At 44.7% G+C, this 20,728-nt stretch overlaps 1 protein-coding gene across 1 annotated transcript; it reads right to left on the bottom strand.

Annotated features, from left to right (window-relative positions):
• Positions 1 to 269: 269 nt before the first annotated feature.
• Positions 270 to 18,678, bottom strand: fam167ab (family with sequence similarity 167 member Ab). The gene is made up of 4 exons (XM_071369326.1): positions 18,503 to 18,678; positions 10,084 to 10,691; positions 8,588 to 9,022; positions 270 to 4,658 (listed from the first exon to the last, which is right to left on the bottom strand). Exons 2-4 carry the CDS (start codon positions 10,150 to 10,152, stop codon positions 4,395 to 4,397), a joined length of 768 nt encoding a protein of 255 aa, XP_071225427.1. The 5' UTR covers positions 10,153 to 10,691; positions 18,503 to 18,678; the 3' UTR covers positions 270 to 4,394.
• Between the last annotated feature and the right edge of the window lie 2,050 nt (positions 18,679 to 20,728).

Genomic DNA, 20,728 nt, shown 5'->3' with positions numbered 1-20,728 from the left:
TACGATACTCCCCGACTGTCTAGCTTTCATTTAGGTGACTATTAGCGAGCTGGACATACCTTGGATGTAGGTCCATTATAGTTTCTACACAGTTTGGATTTGGTTTTAGTCATTTTAAAGTGTATCGAGTCCCCCCCACCCAATTTTTTATTTTTTATTTCAAACTTTTATAAAGATTTTTACTCAAACCCCCCGCGGGCTGTATGTTTGACACCCCTGGTCCATATATAACAGTACAATACAAATATAATATAACAGTACAAAACAAATATAACAGAAGGCATCACTACTTTTATTCATTGTCATTATTTAGTTATTATCCATGTTAAATAGACACACACTTTTTTGTAAGAAACAATATTAAGGCATTATTGTACATGTACAGAACAGACATGTAGATTTCACTTCAGGAAGGGGGAAAAGGTTACAGTCATTGAGCTGGAAGCAGAAGACAACGGGGACAGAGGTGTATAGTTACCGGATCAGAATGTCGAACCCCGGTCTAGGACTGGATCAGAATGTGGAACCCCGGTCTAGGACTGGATCAGAATGTGGAACCCCGGTCTAAAACCTGATCAGAATGTGGAACCCCGGTCTAGGACTGGATCAGAATGTGGAACCCCGACCTAAAACCTGATCAGAATGTGGAATCCCGGTTTAGGACCGGATCAGAATGTCGAACCCCGGTCTAGGACCGGATCAGAATGTGGAACCCCGGTCTAGGACCGGATCAGAATGTGGAACCCTGGTCTAGGACCGGATCAGAATGTCGAACCCCGGTCTAGGACCAGATCAGAATGTGGAATCCCAGCCCAGGACTGGATCAGAATGTCGAACCCCGGTCTAGGACCGGATCAGAATGTGGAATCCCGGTCCAGGACCGGATCAGAATGTCGAACCCCGGTCTAGGACCGGATCAGAATGTGGAACCCCGGTCTAGGACCGGATCAGAATGTGGAAGCCCGGTCTAGGACCGGATCAGAATGTGGAATCCCGGTCCAGGACCGGATCAGAATGTGGAATCCCGGTCCAGGACCGGATCAGAATGTGGAATCCCGGTCTAGGACCGGATCAGAATGTGGAAGCCCGGTCTAGGACCGGATCAGAATGTGGAAGCCCGGTCTAGGACCGGATCAGAATGTGGAAGCCCGGTCTAGGACCGGATCAGAATGTGGAAGCCCGGTCTAGGACCGGATCAGAATGTGGAAGCCCGGTCTAGGACCGGATCAGAATGTGTAATCCCGGTCTAGGAACGGATCAGAATGTGTAATCCCGGTCTAGGAACGGATCAGAATGTGTAATCCCGGTCTAGGAACGGATCAGAATGTTTTAAAAGTGCCATCGTATCGAGTAGTGAGGTTCAGTTTCAGGAAAAGCCTTCAGAGATGTTAAGAGGAGTATCTGTAGCTGCTTCATTGTTGTGTGGCAACTAGATGCTCCTCCCACTGACATAGAAAACAAACTAGATGCTCCTCCCACTGACATAGAAAACAAACTAGATGCTCCTCCCACTGACATAGAAAACAAACTATATGCTCCTCCCACTGACATAGAAAACAAACTAGATGCTCCTCCCAATGACATAGAAAACAGTCCTGGTTTGTAGATTCCCAGTATCAGAAGAAAATAAACAGGAAATCGGAGAAACCTCCAGCCAGGATTTCCCAAAATGTTAGGAAAGTTTCAGAACTCTCTCTCTACTGCTAGCAGAGCTCTCTCTCTCTCTCTCTACTGCTAGCAGAGCTCTCTCTCTCTCTCTCTACTGCTAGCAGAGCTCTCTCTCTCTCTCTCTACTGCTAGCAGAGCTCTCTCTTTCTCTACTGCTAGCAGAGCTCTCTCTCTTTCCACTGCTAGCAGAGCTCTCTCTCTCTACTGCTAGCAGAGCTCTCTCTCTCTCTCTCGACTGCTAGCAGAGCTCTCTCTCTCTCTCTCTACTGCTAGCAGAGCTCTCTCTTTCTCTACTGCTAGCAGAGCTCTCTCTCTCTCTACTGCTAGCAGAGCTCTCTCTCTCTCTACTGCTAGCAGAGCTCTCTCTCTCTCTCTTTACTGCTAGCAGAGCTCTCTCTCTCTCTACTGCTAGCAGAGCTCACTCTCTCTCTACTGCTAGCAGAGCTCTCTCTCTCTCTACTGCTAGCAGAGCTCTCTCTCTCTCTACTGCTAGCAGAGCTCTCTCTCTCTCTACTGCTAGCAGAGCTCTCTCTCTCTCTACTGCTAGCAGAGCTCTCTCTCTCTCTACTGCTAGCAGAGCTCTCTCTCTCTCTACTGCTAGCAGAGCTCTCTCTCTCTCTACTGCTAGCAGAGCTCTCTCTCTCTCTACTGCTAGCAGAGCTCTCTCTCTCTACTGCTAGCAGAGCTCTCTCTCGCTCTCTCTCTCTCTACTGCTAGCAGAGCTCTCTCTCTCTCTCTACTGCTAGCAGAGCTCTCTCTCTCTCTCTACTGCTAGCAGAGCTCTCTCTCTCTCTCTACTGCTAGCAGAGCTCTCTCTCGCTCTCTCTCTCTCTCTACTGCTAGCAGAGCTCTCTCTCTCTACTGCTAGCAGAGCTCTCTCTCAATTCAATTCAAGGGGCTTTATTGGCATGGGAAACATGTGTTAACATTGCCAAAGCAAGTGAGGTAGATAATACACAAAAGTGAAATAAACAATACAAATTAACAGTAAACATTACACATACAGAAGTTTCAAAACAAGAAAGACATTACAAATGTCATATTATATATATACAGTGTTGTAACAATGTACAAATGGTTAAAGCACACAAGTTAAAATAAATAAGCATAAATATGGGTTGTATTTACAATGGTGTTTGTTCTTCACTGGTTGCCCTTTTCTTGTGGCAACAGGTCACAAATCTTGCTGCTGTGATGGCACACTGTGGAATTTCACCCAGTAGATATGGGAGTTTATCAAAATTGGATTTGTTTTCAAATTCTTTGTGGATCTGTGTAATCTGAGGGAAATATGTCTCTCTAATATGGTCATACATTGGTCATACATACATCTCTCTCTCTCTCTACTGCTAGCAGAGCTCTCTCTCTCTCGCTCTCTCTCTACTGCTAGCAGAGCTCTCTCTCTCTCTCTCTCTCTACTGCTAGCAGAGCTCTCTCTCTCTCTCTACTGCTAGCAGAGTTCTCTCTCTCGCTCTCTCTCTACTGCTAGCAGAGCTCTCTCTCTCTCTCTCTCTACTGCTAGCAGAGCTCTCTCTCTCTCTCTCTCTACTGCTAGCAGAGCTCTCTCTCTTGCTCTCTCTCTCTCTACTGCTAGCAGAGCTCTCTCTCTCTCTCTCTCTACTGCTAGCAGAGCTCTCTCTCTCTCTCTCTACTGCTAGCAGAGCTCTCTCTCTCTCTCTTTCTCTACTGCTAGCAGAGCTCTCTCTCTCTCTCTTTCTCTACTGCTAGCAGAGCTCTCTCTCTCTCTACTGCTAGCAGAGCTCTCTCTCTCTCTCTACTGCTAGCTGAGCTCTCTCTCTCTTTCTCTACTGCTAGCAGAGCTCTCTCTCTCTTTCTCTACTGCTAGCAGAGCTCTCTCTCTCTTTCTCTACTGCTAGCAGAGCTCTCTCTCTCTCTACTGCTAGCAGAGCTCTCTCTCTCTCTCTACTGCTAGCTGAGCTCTCTCTCTCTTTCTCTACTGCTAGCAGAGCTCTCTCTCTCTTTCTCTACTGCTAGCAGAGCTCTCTCTCTCTCTCTCTACTGCTAGCTGAGCTCTCTCTCTCTCTACTGCTAGCAGAGCTCTCTCTCTCTCTCTACTGCTAGCTGAGCTCTCTCTCTCTTTCTCTACTGCTAGCAGAGCTCTCTCTCTCTTTCTCTACTGCTAGCAGAGCTCTCTCTCTCTCTCTCTACTGCTAGCTGAGCTCTCTCTCTCTCTCTACTGCTAGCTGAGCTCTCTCTCTCTCTTTCTCTACTGCTAGCAGAGCTCTCTCTCTCTCTTTCTCTACTGCTAGCAGAGCTCTCTCTCTCTCTTTCTCTACTGCTAGCAGAGCTCTCTCTCTCTCTTTCTCTACTGCTAGCAGAGCTCTCTCTCTCTCTCTCTCTACTGCTAGCAGAGCTCTCTCTCTACTGCTAGCAGAGCTCTCTCTCTCTCTCTACTGCTAGCAGAGCTCTCTCTCTCTCTCTACTGCTAGCAGAGCTCTCTCTCTCTCTACTGCTAGCAGAGGTCTCGCTCTCTCTACTGCTAGCAGAGCTCTCTCTCTCTCTACTGCTAGCAGAGCTCTCTCTCTCTCTACTGCTAGCAGAGCTCTCTCTCTCTCTACTGCTAGCAGAGCTCTCTCTCTCTCTCTACTGCTAGCAGAGTTCTCTCTCTCTCTCTACTGCTAGCAGAGTTCTCTCTCTCTCTCTACTGCTAGCAGAGCTCTCTCTCTCTCTCTACTGCTAGCAGAGTTCTCTCTCTCTCTCTACTGCTAGCAGAGGGAAAAGCGTCGAGAGTTTATGTTCATCTTGGTGACCCCTATGAGTCTCAGCGGGGTGGAGAGTCCGAACCCGGGAGTGACGGGGAAGTCAAAGAGCAGGTCGCTCAACTCATCTCTCTCCTCCAGCCCGTAGGTGGCATCGTTGAGCATGCGGCGGTGCTGGTGACACGTCTGCTCGATCTTCAGTTTGTTGATGTCGCCATGGAGACGCATCAGCTGATGGGCCAACTGCTGGTCCTGGAGAGGCATTTCCTTCTGGAGGGAGGGAGGGGAGGGAGGGAGGGTAGAGATTTAGGCCTAGATTCAAACCGGACCACGGAAGATCTGCGTTGTAACGCTAATGACATTTAACGTTAATTTCCGATTGAGCCGTTTACCGGCAGAGAACATAGAAACATTGCCTTTAAAAGGAGTGATCGGATTGAATAGTTTGTTTCTAATGTTGACAGTAGATGGTAATAACAGTGTGTCGGTAATATGGTCACAAGTGTAGTCTGGCCTTAACAACAGGGGGTGTGGTCTGGCCTTAACAACAGAGGGTGTGGTCTGGCCTTAACAACAGAGGGTGTGGTCTGGCCTTAACAACAGAGGGTGTGGTCTGGCCTTAACAACAGGGGGTGTGGTCTGGCCTCAACAACAGAGGGTGTGGTCTGGCCTTAACAACAGAGGGTGTGGTCTGGCCTTAACAACAGAGGGTGTGGTCTGGCCTTAACAACAGAGGGTGTGGTCTGGCCTTAACAACAGAGGGTGTGGTCTGGCCTCAACAACAGAGGGTGTGGTCTGGCCTCAACAACAGAGGGTGTGGTCTGGCCTCAACAACAGAGGGTGTGGTCTGGCCTCAACAACAGAGGGTGTGGTCTGGCCTCAACAACAGAGGGTGTGGTCTGGCCTCAACAACAGAGGGTGTGGTCTGGCCTCAACAACAGAGGGTGTGGTCTGGCCTCAACAACAGAGGGTGTGGTCTGGCCTCAACAACAGAGGGTGTGGTCTGGCCTCAACAACAGAGGGTGTGGTCTGGCCTCAACAACAGAGGGTGTGGTCTGGCCTCAACAACAGAGGGTGTGGTCTGGCCTCAACAACAGAGGGTGTGGTCTGGCCTCAACAACAGAGGGTGTGGTCTGGCCTCAACAACAGAGGGTGTGGTCTGGCCTCAACAACAGAGGGTGTGGTCTGGCCTCAACAACAGAGGGTGTGGTCTGGCCTCAACAACAGAGGGTGTGGTCTGGCCTCAACAACAGAGGGTGTGGTCTGACCTCAACAACAGAGGGTGTGGTCTGGCCTCAACAACAGAGGGTGTGGTCTGGCCTCAACAACAGAGGGTGTGGTCTGGCCTCAACAACAGAGGGTGTGGTCTGGCCTCAACAACAGAGGGTGTGGTCTGGCCTCAACAACAGAGGGTGTGGTCTGGCCTCAACAACAGAGGGTGTGGTCTGGCCTCAACAACAGAGGGTGTGGTCTGGCCTCAACAACAGAGGGTGTGGTCTGGCCTCAACAACAGAGGGTGTAGTCTGGCCTTAACAACAGAGGGTGTAGTCTGGCCTTAACAACAGAGGGTGTAGTCTGGCCTTAACAACAGAGGGTGTAGTCTGGCCTTAACAACAGAGGGTGTAGTCTGACCTTAACAACAGAGGGTGTAGTCTGGCCTTAACAACAGAGGGTGTAGTCTCACCTTAACAACAGAGGGTGTAGTAGACGATGCTGCGGAACGTTGATGTGTCAACGAACTCTAATAGCGTCACCAAATTCTGGGAAAATTTCCCAAAATTCCCATCTTTTCCAGAAATCCTGGTTGGAGGATTCTGGATTTCATGCTGCTTATTACCTCCCGATATTGTATATACAGTGGGGAGAACAAGTATTTGATACACTGCCGATTTTGCAGGTTTTCCTACTTACAAAGCATGTAGAGGTCTGTCATTTTTATCATAGGTACACTTCAACTATGAGAGACGGAATCTAAAACAAAAATCCAGAAAATCACATTGTATGATTTTTAAGTAATTAATTTGCATTTTATTGCATGACATAAGTATTTGATACATCAGAAAAGCAGAACTTAATATTTGGTACAGAAACCTTTGTTTGCAATTACAGAGATCATACGTTTCCTGTAGTTCTTGACTAGGTTTGCACACACTGCAGCAGGGATTTTGGCCCACTCCTCCCTACAGATCTTCTCCAGATCCTTCAGGTTTCGGGGCTGTCGCTGGGCAATACGGACTTTCAGCTCCCTCCAAAGATTTTCTATTGGGTTCAGGTCTGGAGACTGGCTAGGCCACTCCAGGACCTTGAGATGCTTCTTACGGAGCCACTCCTTAGTTGCCATGGCTGTGTGCTTCGTGTCGTTGTCATGCTGGAAGACCCAGCCACGACCCATCTTCAATGCTCTTACTGAGGGAAGGAGGTTGTTGGCCAAGATCTCGCGATACATGGCCCCATCCATCCTCCCCTCAATACGGTGCAGTCGTCCTGTCCCCTTTGCAGAAAAGCATCCCCAAAGAATGATGTTTCCACCTCCATGCTTCACGGTTGGGATGGTGTTCTTGGGGTTGTACTCATACTTCTTCTTCCTCCAAACACGGCGAGTGGAGTTAGACCAAAAAGCTCTATTTTTGTCTCATCAGACCACATAACCTTCTCCCATTCCTCCTCTGGATCATCCAGATGGTCATTGGCAAACTTCAGACGGGCCTGGACATGCACTGGCTTAAGCAGGGGGACCTTGCGTGCGCTGCAGGATTTTAATCCATGACGGCGTAGTGTGTTACTAATGGTTTTCTTTGAGACTGTGGTCCCAGCTCTCTTCAGGTCATTGACCAGGTCCTGCCGTGTAGTTCTGGGCTGATCCCTCACCTTCCTCATGATCATTGATGCCCCACGAGGTGAAATCTTGCATGGAGCCCCAGACCGAGGGTGATTGACCGTCATCTTGAACTTCTTCCATTTTCTAATAATTGCGCCAACAGTTGTTTCCTTCTCACCAAGCTGCTTGCCTATTGTCCTGTAGCCCATCCCAGCCTTGTGCAGGTCTACAATTTTATCCCTGATGTCCTTACACAGCTCTCTGGTCTTGGCCATTGTGGAGAGGTTGGAATCTGTTTGATTGAGTGTGTGGACAGGTGTCTTTTATACAGGTAACGAGTTCAAACAGGTGCAGTTAATACAGGTAATGAGTGGAGAACAGGAGGGCTTCTTAAAGAAAAACTAACAGGTCTGTGAGAGCCGGAATTCTTACTGGTTGGTAGGTGATCAAACACTTATGTCATGCAATAAAATGCAAATTAATTATTTAAAAATCATACAATGTGATTTTCTGGATTTTTGTTTTAGATTCCGTCTCTCACAGTTGAAGTGTACCTATGATAAAAATGACAGACCTCTACATGCTTTGTAAGTAGGAAAACCTGCAAAATCGGCAGTGTATCAAATACTTGTTCTCCCCACTGTATATAGATATATTATGATGTATGTTTACCTCCTGATATTAATCTCTCATTGACAGGAAGCCCCTCTCCCTAGCGTTGACAGGAAGCCCATCTCCCTAGCATTGACAGGAAGCCCCTCTCCCTAGCATTGACAGGAAGCCCCTCTCCCTAGTGTTGACAGGAAGCCCCTCTCCCTAGCATTGACAGGAAGCCCCTCTCCCTAGCGTTGACAGGAAGCCCATCTCCCTAGCATTGACAGGAAGCCCCTCTCCCTAGCATTGACAGGAAGCCCCTCTCCCTAGCGTTGACAGGAAGCCCCTCTCCCTAGCATTGACAGGAAGCCCCTCTCCCTAGCGTTGACAGGAAGCCCCTCTCCCTAGCGTTGACAGGAAGCCCCTCTCCCTAGCGTTGACAGGAAGCCGCTCTCCCTAGCGTTGACAGGAAGCCGCTCTCCCTAGCTTTGACAGGAAGCCGCTCTCCCTAGCATTGACAGGAAGCCCCTCTCCCTAGCATTGACAGGAAGCCCGTCTCCCTAGCATTGACAGGAAGCCCCTCTCCCTAGCATTGACAGGAAGCCGCTCTCCCTAGCATTGACAGGAAGCCCCTCTCCCTAGCGTTGACAGGAAGCCCCTCTCCCTAGCATTGACAGGAAGCCCCTCTCCCTAGCATTGACAGGAAGCCCATCTCACTTGAATTCATTTGTATTGGAGGTGCAGCACTAAACCAAGAAACAGTCACCAATACTTCTGTTGTTCTCACCAGTTCTTTCCTGAGCCACCCCACAGCCTCATCGATGTTCTTAAATCTCCTCAGCACTCCAGAGGGCAGGCTGTGCTGCCAGATCAAACCCGAGGTCAGGAGGCTCTCTCTGGGCTCCCCCGGCTGTCGTTTGGCCTTCTCCTGCTCCTCTTGTTGCTCTGCATGGAGCTCCTGCTGTAGCTGTGGTTCAGCCAGACATTTGGTGCTCTGACTGTCTAACCTGCCCTCACTCTGGGACACTAGCCGTTGCTCTTCTGGCCCCACTAGGTCCCTGGTGCTCTGCTGTGGTATGATCAGGACTTTGGTGCTATGGGCCTCTAAACGGGCCTTCCACTCGAGGTAGGACAGCCTCCGTGTTTCCAGCCTCAGCTTCTGCACCAGGGCCTTGAGGGTGATCAGATGGTCTTCTGAAGCCGAACCCACCTTCTCCTCCACCTGGTCAATCAATCAAACAAATGGGTTTTATTCATTTATTAAGCCTGTTTTTAATTCAGAAAATTGTGCTTTACAGTAACCCGGCCTAGAACCCCAAAGCAGAAGCACAGTGGAAAAACTAGCCTCGCGAGCCACTAATGTTGCGAGCTGACATAAATATGTGTTACATGTATGAAGCTCGCAAGATCGGTGTGGCTCGCGAGGCTATTGGGGAAAAACTCCCTAGACGATTGGTGTGGCTCGCGAGGCTATTAGGGAAAAAATCCCTAGAAGATCAGTGTGGCTCGCGAGGCTATTGGGGAAAACTCCCTAGACGATCAGTGTGGCTCGCGAGGCTATTGGGGAAAAACTCCCTAGAAGATCAGTGTGGCTCGCGTGGCTATTGGGGAAAAACTCCCTAGAAGATCGGTGTGGCTCGCGAGGCTATTGGGGAAAACTCCCTAGACGATCAGTGTGGCTCGCGAGGCTATTGGGGAAAAACTCCCTAGAAGATCAGTGTGGCTCGCGAGGCTATTGGGGAAAAACTCCCTAGAAAATCGGTGTGGCTCGCGAGGCTATTGGGGAAAAAATCCCTAGAAGATCAGTGTGGCTCGCGAGGCTATTGGGAAAAACTCCCTAGAAGATCGGTGTGGCTCGCGAGGCTATTGGGGAAAACTCCCTAGACGATCAGTGTGGCTCGCGAGGCTATTGGGAAAAACTCCCTAGACGATCAGTGTGGCTCGCGAGGCTATTGGGGAAAAACTCTCTAGAAGATCGGTGTGGCTCGCGAGGCTATTGGGAAAAACTCCCTAGACGATCGGTGTGGCTCGCGAGGCTATTGGGAAAAACTCCCTAGACGATCAGTGTGGCTCGCGAGGCTATTGGGAAAAACTCCCTAGAAGATCGGTGTGGCTCGCGAGGCTATTGGGGAAAACTCCCTAGACGATCAGTGTGGCTCGCGAGGCTATTGGGGAAAAACTCCCTAGAAGGAAGAAACCTAGAGAGGAAACAGGCTCAGATGGAGGCCCATTCTCTTTTGGCTGTATACCGGGTGTGGTCATTAGGGACAGATTGTTTCTCACCTGGTCTGTCTCCTCCACCTGGTCCCAGGCACTATACACCTTGATCCTGGGGGTGGAGCCTGCTTCCATGACAACCCCGGGAATAAGAACCACACCTGGCTACCAGAATCAAACTAGCGGTAGTAGTCAAGAGAAGTTGGTCGCAGTCTGATGTACTCTTCACCGGGGCCTCCGTCGCTCTGACTTGTGTTTGTGAGCGGGTGGTTGTAGATCTTGTGAGAATAGATTAGAACAATTCTTTGTTCTACCTGTGTTCTAGATTGTTGTAGCTCTACGCTGTAAAATGGTGGTTATGTCCCTTTGGGTTGTGGTTTAATTAAATGTAATAGATCCTTCTCTGTGGGTGTGAGAAGGAAGTTCTAGATCTTGCATCATCATTCTGACTGGTTCTGATAGTTTCTTTATGACAGCACAAAGACAGAGGTAATCCAGATTCGGATTTAAGTCTGATGGTTTCTTTATGAGGAAAGCACAAAAACAGAGGTAATCCAGATTAGGATTTAAGGCACTTTGAAAAGCCTCCTTCATTGAGAGCTCCCTCGTCAAAGCTTCCTCTGTGTATCCTTGGTGTTTCCAGTCTGAGATGAGGATGAGACGTCCTCTTGTGTCTACGAATCAAAGACACGAACAGAGAAAACAATGATGTCAAATATAATGCTTTCCCCCCCCCCCACACTTGCTGAGTAAAGCAGATTGAAGTTTCTCTGGACTGACCAAATCAGAAATGACTTGACTAAAATTATTCAGCTTTTGTCCAGTCCATTAACATGACATTTAGTGGATGGTGATTTAGTCCAGTCCAGTAACATGACATTTAGTGGATGGTGATTTAGTCCAGTAACATGACATTTAGTGGATGGTGATTTAGTCCATTAACATGACATTTAGTGGATGGTGATTTAGTCCAGTCCAGTAACATGACATTTAGTGGATGGTGATTTAGTCCAGTCCAGTAACATGACATTTAGTGGATGGTGATTTAGTCCAGTCCAGTAACATGACATTTAGTGGATGGTGATTTAGTCCAGTAACATGACATTTAGTGGGTGGTGATTTAGTCCAGTCCAGTAATATGACATTTAGTGGATGGTGATTTAGTCCAGTCCAGTAACATGACATTTAGTGGGTGGTGATTTAGTCCAGTCCATTAACATGACATTTAGTGGATGGTGATTTAGTCAAGTCCAGTAACATGACATTTAGTGGATGGTGATTTAGTCCAGTCCAGTAACATGACATTTAGTGGATGGTGATTTAGTCCAGTAACATGACATTTAGTGGATGGTGATTTAGTCCAGTCCAGTAACATGACATTTAGTGGGTGGTGATTTAGTCCAGTCCAGTAACATGACATTTAGTGGATGGTGATTTAGTCCAGTCCAGTTAACATGACATTTAGTGGGTGGTGATTTAGTCCATTAACATGACATTTAGTGGGTGGTGATTTAGTCCAGTAACATGACATTTAGTGGATGGTGATTTAGTCCAGTCCAGTAACATGACATTTAGTGGGTGGTGATTTAGTCCAGTCCATTAACATGACATTTAGTGGGTGGTGATTTAGTCCAGTAACATGACATTTAGTGGATGGTGATTTAGTCCAGTAACATGACATTTAGTGGGTGGTGATTTAGTCCAGTCCAGTAACATGACATTTAGTGGGTGGTGATTTAGTCCAGTAACATGACATTTAGTGGGTGGTGATTTAGTCCAGTCCAGTAACATGACATTTAGTGGGTGGTGATTTAGTCCAGTCCATTAACATGACATTTAGTGGGTGGTGATTTAGTCCAGTAACATGACATTTAGTGGATGGTGATTTAGTCCAGTAACATGACATTTAGTGGGTGGTGATTTAGTCCAGTCCAGTAACATGACATTTAGTGGGTGGTGATTTAGTCCAGTAACATGACATTTAGTGGATGGTGATTTAGTCCAGTAACATGACATTTAGTGGATGGTGATTTAGTCCAGTCCAGTAACATGACATTTAGTGGGTGGTGATTTAGTCCAGTCTAGTAACATGACATTTAGTGGGTGGTGATTTAGTCCAGTAACATGACATTTAGTGGGTGGTGATTTAGTCCAGTCCAGTAACATGACATTTAGTGGATGGTGATTTAGTCCAGTAACATGACATTTAGTGGGTGGTGATTTAGTCCAGTCCATTAACATGACATTTAGTGGGTGGTGATTTAGTCCAGTAACATGACATTTAGTGGATGGTGATTTAGTCCAGTAACATGACATTTAGTGGGTGGTGATTTAGTCCAGTCCATTAACATGACATTTAGTGGGTGGTGATTTAGTCCAGTAACATGACATTTAGTGGATGGTGATTTAGTCCAGTAACATGACATTTAGTGGATGGTGATTTAGTCCAATCCAGTAACATGACATTTAGTGGGTGGTGATTTAGTCCAGTCTAGTAACATGACATTTAGTGGGTGGTGATTTAGTCCAGTAACATGACATTTAGTGGATGGTGATTTAGTCCAGTAACATGACATTTAGTGGGTGGTGATTTAGTCCAGTCCATTAACATGACATTTAGTGGGTGGTGATTTAGTCCAGTAACATGACATTTAGTGGATGGTGATTTAGTCCAGTCCAGTAACATGACATTTAGTGGGTGGTGATTTAGTCCAGTCCATTAACATGACATTTAGTGGGTGGTGATTTAGTCCAGTCCAGTAACATGACATTTAGTGGGTGGTGATTTAGTCCAGTCCATTAACATGACATTTAGTGGGTGGTGATTTAGTCCATTAACATGACATTTAGTGGATGGTGATTTAGTCCAGTAACATGACATTTAGTGGATGGTGATTTAGTCCAGTCCAGTAACATGACATTTAGTGGGTGGTGATTTAGTCCAGTCCATTAACATGACATTTAGTGGGTGGTGATTTAGTCCATTAACATGACATTTAGTGGATGGTGATTTAGTCCAGTAACATGACATTTAGTGGATGGTGATTTAGTCCATTAACATGACATTTAGTGGATGGTGATTTAGTCCAGTCCAGTAACATGACATTTAGTGGATGGTGATTTAGTCCAGTAACATGACATTTAGTGGGTGGTGATTTAGTCCAGTCCAGTAACATGACATTTAGTGGATGGTGATTTAGTCCAGTCCATTAACATGACATTTAGTGGGTGGTGATTTAGTCCAGTAACATGACATTTAGTGGATGGTGATTTAGTCCAGTCCAGTAACATGACATTTAGTGGATGGTGATTTAGTCCAGTCCAGTAACATGACATTTAGTGGATGGTGATTTAGTCCAGTCCAGTAACATGACATTTAGTGGATGGTGATTTAGTCCAGTAACATGACATTTAGTGGGTGGTGATTTAGTCCAGTCCAGTAACATGACATTTAGTGGATGGTGATTTAGTCCAGTCCAGTAACATGACATTTAGTGGGTGGTGAATTAGTCCATTAACATGACATTTAGTGGGTGGTGAATTAGTCCAGTAACATGACATATAGTGGGTGGTGATTTAGTCCATTAACATGACATTTAGTGGGTGGTGAATTAGTCCAGTAACATGACATTTAGTGGATGGTGATTTAGTCCAGTCCAGTAACATGACATTTAGTGGGTGGTGAATTAGTCCATTAACATGACATTTAGTGGGTGGTGAATTAGTCCAGTAACATGACATTTAGTGGGTGGTGATTTAGTCCAGTCCAGTAACATGACATTTAGTGGGTGGTGAATTAGTCCAGTAACATGACATTTAGTGGATGGTGATTTAGTCCAGTCCAGTAACATGACATTTAGTGGATGGTGATTTAGTCCAGTCCAGTAACATGACATTTAGTGGATGGTGATTTAGTCCAGTAACATGACATTTAGTGGGTGGTGATTTAGTCCAGTCCATTAACATGACATTTAGTGGGTGGTGAATTAGTCCATTAACATTACATTTAGTGGGTGGTGATTTAGTCCAGTAACATGACATTTAGTGGGTGGTGATTTAGTCCAGTCCATTAACATGACATTTAGTGGGTGGTGAATTAGTCCATTAACATGACATTTAGTGGGTGGTGAATTAGTCCAGTAACATGACATTTAGTGGGTGGTGAATTAGTCCAGTAACATGACATTTAGTGGGTGGTGAATTAGTCCATTAACATGACATTTAGTGGGTGGTGAATTAGTCCATTAACATGACATTTAGTGGGTGGTGAATTAGTCCATTAACATGACATTTAGTGGGTGGTGAATTAGTCCATTAACATGACATTTAGTGGATGGTGATTTAGTCCAGTAACATGACATTTAGTGGGTGGTGATTTAGTCCAGTAACATGACATTTAGTGGATGGTGATTTAGTCCAGTCTAGTAACATGACATTTAGTGGGTGGTGATTTAGTCCAGTCCAGTAACATGACATGTAGTGGGTGGTGATTTAGTCCAGTAACATGACATTTAGTGGGTGGTGATTTAGTCCAGTAACATGACATTTAGTGGGTGGTGATTTAGTACAGTAACATGACATTTAGTGGGTGGTGATTTAGTCCAGTCCATTAACATGACATTTAGTGGGTGGTGAATTAGTCCATTAACATGACATTTAGTGGGTGGTGATTTAGTCCAGTAACATGACATTTAGTGGGTGGTGATTTAGTCCAGTCCATTAACATGACATTTAGTGGGTGGTGAATTAGTCCATTAACATGACATTTAGTGGGTGGTGAATTAGTCCAGTAACATGACATTTAGTGGGTGGTGAATTAGTCCAGTAACATGACATTTAGTGGGTGGTGAATTAGTCCATTAACATGACATTTAGTGGGTGGTGAATTAGTCCATTAACATGACATTTAGTGGGTGGTGAATTAGTCCATTAACATGACATTTAGTGGGTGGTGAATTAGTCCATTAACATGACATTTAGTGGATGGTGATTTAGTCCAGTAACATGACATTTAGTGGGTGGTGATTTAGTCCAGTAACATGACATTTAGTGGATGGTGATTTAGTCCAGTCTAGTAACATGACATTTAGTGGGTGGTTATTTAGTCCAGTCCAGTAACATGACATTTAGTGGATGGTGATTTAGTCCAGTCCAGTAACATGACATTTAGTGGATGGTGATTTAGTCCAGTCCAGTAACATGACATTTAGTGGGTGGTGATTTAGTCCAGTCTAGTAACATGACATTTAGTGGATGGTGATTTAGTCCAATAACATGACATTTAGTGGGTGGTTATTTAGTCCAGTCCAGTAACATGACATTTAGTGGATGGTGATTTAGTCCAGTCCAGTAACATGACATTTAGTGGATGGTGATTTAGTCCAATAACATGACATTTAGTGGGTGGTTATTTAGTCCAGTCCAGTAACATGACATTTAGTGGATGGTGATTTAGTCCAGTCCAGTAACATGACATTTAGTGGGTGGTTATTTAGTCCAGTCCAGTAACATGACATTTAGTGGATGGTGATTTAGTCCAGTAACATGACATTTAGTGGGTGGTGATTTAGTCCAGTAACATAACATTTAGTGGGTGGTGATTTAGTCCAGTCCAGTAACATGACATTTAGTGGGTGGTGATTTAGTCCAGTAACATGACATTTAGTGGGTGGTTATTTAGTCCAGTCCAGTAACATGACATTTAGTGGGTGGTGATTTAGTCCAGTAACATGACATTTAGTGGGTGGTGATTTAGTCCAGTAACATGACATTTAGTGGGTGGTGATTTAGTCCAGTAACATGACATTTAGTGGGTGGTGATTTAGTCCAGTCCAGTAACATGACATTTAGTGGGTGGTGATTTAGTCCAGTAACATGACATTTAGTGGGTGGTTATTTAGTCCAGTCCAGTAACATGACATTTAGTGGGTGGTGATTTAGTCCAGTCCAGTTAACATGACATTTAGTGGATGGTGATTTAGTCCAGTCCAGTTAACATGACATTTAGTGGGTGGTGATTTAGTCCATTAACATGACATTTAGTGGGTGGTGATTTAGTCCAGTAACATGACATTTAGTGGGTGGTGATTTAGTCCAGTCCAGTAACATGACATTTAGTGGGTGGTGATTTAGTCCAGTCCAGTTAACATGACATTTAGTGGATGGTGATTTAGTCCAGTAACATGACATTTAGTGGGTGGTGTTTTAGTCCAGTCCAGTAACATGACATTTAGTGGGTGGTGATTTAGTCCAGTCCAGTAACATGACATTTAGTGGGTGGTAATTTAGTCCAGTAACATGACATTTAGTGGGTGGTGATTTAGTCCAGTCCAGTAACATGACATTTAGTGGGTGGTGATTTAGTCCAGTCCAGTAACATGACATTTAGTGGGTGGTTATTTAGTCCAGTAACATGACATTTAGTGGATGGTGATTTAGTCCAGTAACATGACATTTAGTGGATGGTGATTTAGTCCATTAACATGACATTTAGTGGGTGGTTATTTAGTCCAGTCCAGTAACATGACATTTAGTGGGTGGTGATTTAGTCCAGTCCAGTAACATGACATTTAGTGGGTGGTGATTTAGTCCATTAACATGACATTAAGTGGGTGGTGATTTAGTCCAGTCCAGTAACATGACATTTAGTGGATGGTGATTTAGTCCAGTCCAGTAACATGACATTTAGTGGGTGGTGATTTAGTCCAGTAACATGACATTTAGTGGATGGTGATTTAGTCCAGTCCAGTAACATGACATTTAGTGGATGGTGATTTAGTCCAGTCTAGTAACATGACATTTAGTGGGTGGTGATTTAGTCCAGTAACATGACATTCAGTGGGTGGTGATTTAGTCCAGTCCAGTAACATGACATTTAGTGGATGGTGATTTAGTCCAGTCCAGTAACATGACATTTAGTGGGTGGTGATTTAGTCCAGTCCAGTAACATGACATTTAGTGGGTGGTGATTTAGTCCAGTCCAGTAACATGACATTTAGTGGATGGTGATTTAGTCCAGTCCAGTAACATGACATGCCAAACTGTGGTCTGGCCAGTAGCTAACATGTCTGGTTATATTTCCATCAGGGACATGTTTTTTAAATGACACCCTGTTTATATTAAATAGTATGTCACTTGGGCATCACCAATGTCTACACAGTAAACACGTCCATTTTGTAGGCTAGCTAGGCTACTGTGTGTCTCCCTAAATCATCACAAAAATACAGTCTGCTTGTGTGAATTAAAGGAAGATCCGAGCTTGGTGTACATCCAAAATTGGCACCCTAGTCCCTATATAGTGCACTACTAAGGCCAGAGCCCTAATGCCCTATATAGGGACTAGGGTGCCACTTGGGAAGCAAGCATAACCTCTTGACTTTGTTACAATCTCTCTCCTCTCTTCAGTCACGGTCGCTAGAGGTGATGTGATCGCATCCTCAATCCATAGAATGCATGTCTTTTCTTCTTCTTCTCATCTTTATTCAGATCTGACTCTTTTGTTGACAAAAATCTTAAATCGAGATATTGCTGAACTTTTAATGTTCACTCTTGTAGTCATGACTACCCGCTGCATGGAATGTCTTGACTGTTGTTCAGAAAACATGGGCATTGTGTCACACACACACACACACACACACACACACACAGATCACTATTGATCATACAGAAGGCTATAGAGATATTTTATTGATCAACAAGGAACTGTGATAAAATCATGTGCGCTAAATAAATACGCGCTAAATAAATACTGTGCACTCAATTTATAGGCTGTAACCCCTTTTTGCAATAACATTGCAGTAAGATTGAAGCATGTTCAGAATATGTAAACTGTATCTACAAAGCTTTTAGCCAACATCAGAGCTACCGTGAGAAAAGGCCAGACATTAGGCTACGCATGCAGTCGGACTTAATATTTCAACCGCGTCGAAATTCTCATGGCAGTTTCTGGCATTTCCTTTTTCGGGGGAAAACCTTTATAAAAATATTTTTAGATTAGCCCTACATCACTGTGCTGCGTTACACAGATTAGCCCTACAGCACTGTGCTGCGTTACCCAGATTAGCCCTACAGCACTGTGCTGCGTTACACAGATTAGCCCTACATCACTGTGCTGCGTTACACAGATTAGCCCTACATCACTGTGCTGCGTTACCCAGATTAGCCCTACAGCACTGTGCTGCGTTACACAGATTAGCCCTACATCACTGTGCTGCGTTACGCAGTAGTATATTATGACGTTTGAATGACTGAATGATTGAAGACGATACATTTATTGAACTGCGCAATGTGATATTCCAATTCATTGGATAAACCAATGATGGTACATGTTGCGCTGTTCTATCGCCGTATAGCCTTTTCTACGGCTAAAATACATCATGATCAAGTATGTTTCTCTTATGTAGGCCTGATTTATAATATAATTTAAAGCAGTGTTGGAATCCGCTATTACCAAAGAAAATCAGACGCATGCATGGCGCACATTTACCTGGATCGTTCCCGTAACCGATTTACGCGATCGGATTAAATCCTGTCCATCCCTGATTAACGGTAATTCGTTGAAGAGAGGCTTCAGTACACCCGCTATCAGTGATATAAGTAACAGTTCTTTCAGTCCAAATTCAGTCCACTTGTTTAGTGAATGTAAGGGATGGTGATGGGTCGTTCACGAACGAACGGCTCTTTTTGAATGAATCTTTTTGTTGAACTTCGGGAACCGAATCGCATCGGTGAAAGAACCGTTTATTTGGCTCCCTGATTTGCATACTGCTACTGCTTTTTAAAATCAAAACAACGTTTTTCTGCAGATAATTTACAAAATAATTATGTAAAGAGGGTGATTCCTCACTGTAGAAACAATACGTAGTGGGAAAGCGTGTCAATCTGGTCCACGCTGATTTTCCAGTGCGTAAAAAAAACTATTGTTATTTTGCTGGCCATCTGACATAATGGTAGTCTAACTTTTGGTCTTTACATTGGAGATTTGCAATTTTTTTATGGTTCTAGGTCCATTAAGCATTTTGAACGTGGAACGGTTTGGGAGCCAAATGAGCCGGCTACTTTACGTGAACCGAGCCAAATGAGCCGACTCACCAGAAATAATCGGAATGCCCGTCACTAGTTGGGGAGCAGAGGAGGGCCAAAAACAGTTGAGTCAGGAGACCGAGGTTGCCAGGAGACGCCTCGGGAATGCCAGTCAAGTCTCGGCCTGTGGATCTCCCAAACGGCGCCATATTCCCTTTATAGTGCACTGCTTTTGACCCGGGCCTATAGGACTAGTGAACAGGGCGCCATGGAGACCGTTACCTCGCGTGCCCTCCGGCTGCGTTGGGCCAACGCTGAAGCAACTGTGACAAAAGCAAAAGATATTGATTATTTTGTTTAATTTTATTCAACAACAGAAACAATACTGTTTTTACAAAGGGGAACACTTACAAATAGGGCGAAATAGACAAAGACATCACAGATTGAACACACTTTCTGTGCTTCAAAGAAAGAATTTGAAAATTAAACAACTATGTCAACAACAAAAAAATTAAGTTACAGAAATGTGTCCTTAATAGCTTGTTTATATTTTGAAAATGCCAAAACCGTTACCTGGATCCCCTATAAAAACAGGGTGGCAGGTAGCCTAGTGGTTAGAGCATTGGTGGATTGAATCCCTGAGCTGACAAGGTAAACTGTCATTCTGCCCCTGAACAAGGCAGTTAACCCACTGTTCCTTGGCCGTCATTATATATAAGAATTTGTTCTTAACGGACTTGCCTAGTTAAATACAATTTGGAAAATACACTAAATAACACATTTAATACATTTGTTTCATCTACATTAGCCTAACCAAAAAGGGGGTAGCCCATCGTCAGAACTCAATATCCTCATTAAAGTTAGCCCATTTTTGCTGATGTTGGGATATGAGAGCAATCTAATCAGACTTCCCTCTACTTCATTATGCCACAATACACGTGTTAAAAGGAGGATCCTAGTAATGATGAGTTTATGGCATTACCATTGGGTCCAAGCCTCCACAAACAGTTCCAAAAGCAGCCAGAAAGAGGAAGGAGCTGTTGTTCAACCTTTATCTCTCAGTACATCTCTAACGGTCTTGTTGATGGTATCACGTTAACTTATATACTATAACAACGTATATACTATAATAACCTCTCTCTCTCTCTCTCTCTCTCAAAAGCCAAACCTTTCCACTTCTACCCCCTTTTCCCCACCCAAACTAAGCTTGTCACAACCTCCCATCCTTACCCAAGCTACAGTGCCTTGCGAAAGTATTCTTCCCCCTTGGCGTTTTTCCTATTTTGTTGCATTACAACCTGTAATTTAAATTGATTTTTATTTGGATTTCATGTAATGGACATAATCAAAATAGTCCAAATTGGTGAAGTGAAATGAAGAAAAAAAAACGTGTTTCAATAAATTATAAAAAACAGAAAAGTGGTGCGTGCATATCTATTCACCCCCTTTGCTATGAAGCCCCCAAATAAGATCTAGTGCAACCAATTACGTTCAGAAGTCACATAATTAGTTAAATAAAGTCCACCTGTGTGCAATCTAAGTGTCACATGATCTGTCACATGATCTCAGTATATAGACCTATTCTGAAGGGACCCAGAGTCTGCAACACCACTAAGCAATGGGCACCACCAAGCAAGTGGCACCATGAAGACCAAGGAGCTCTGCAAACAGGTCAAGGTTGGGTTATAAA

The sequence above is a fragment of the Salvelinus alpinus genome, chromosome 27, assembly GCF_045679555.1.
Source record: "Salvelinus alpinus chromosome 27, SLU_Salpinus.1, whole genome shotgun sequence".
NCBI lineage: Eukaryota > Metazoa > Chordata > Actinopteri > Salmoniformes > Salmonidae > Salvelinus > Salvelinus alpinus.
This window is presented reverse-complemented; position numbering and strand designations above follow the sequence as displayed.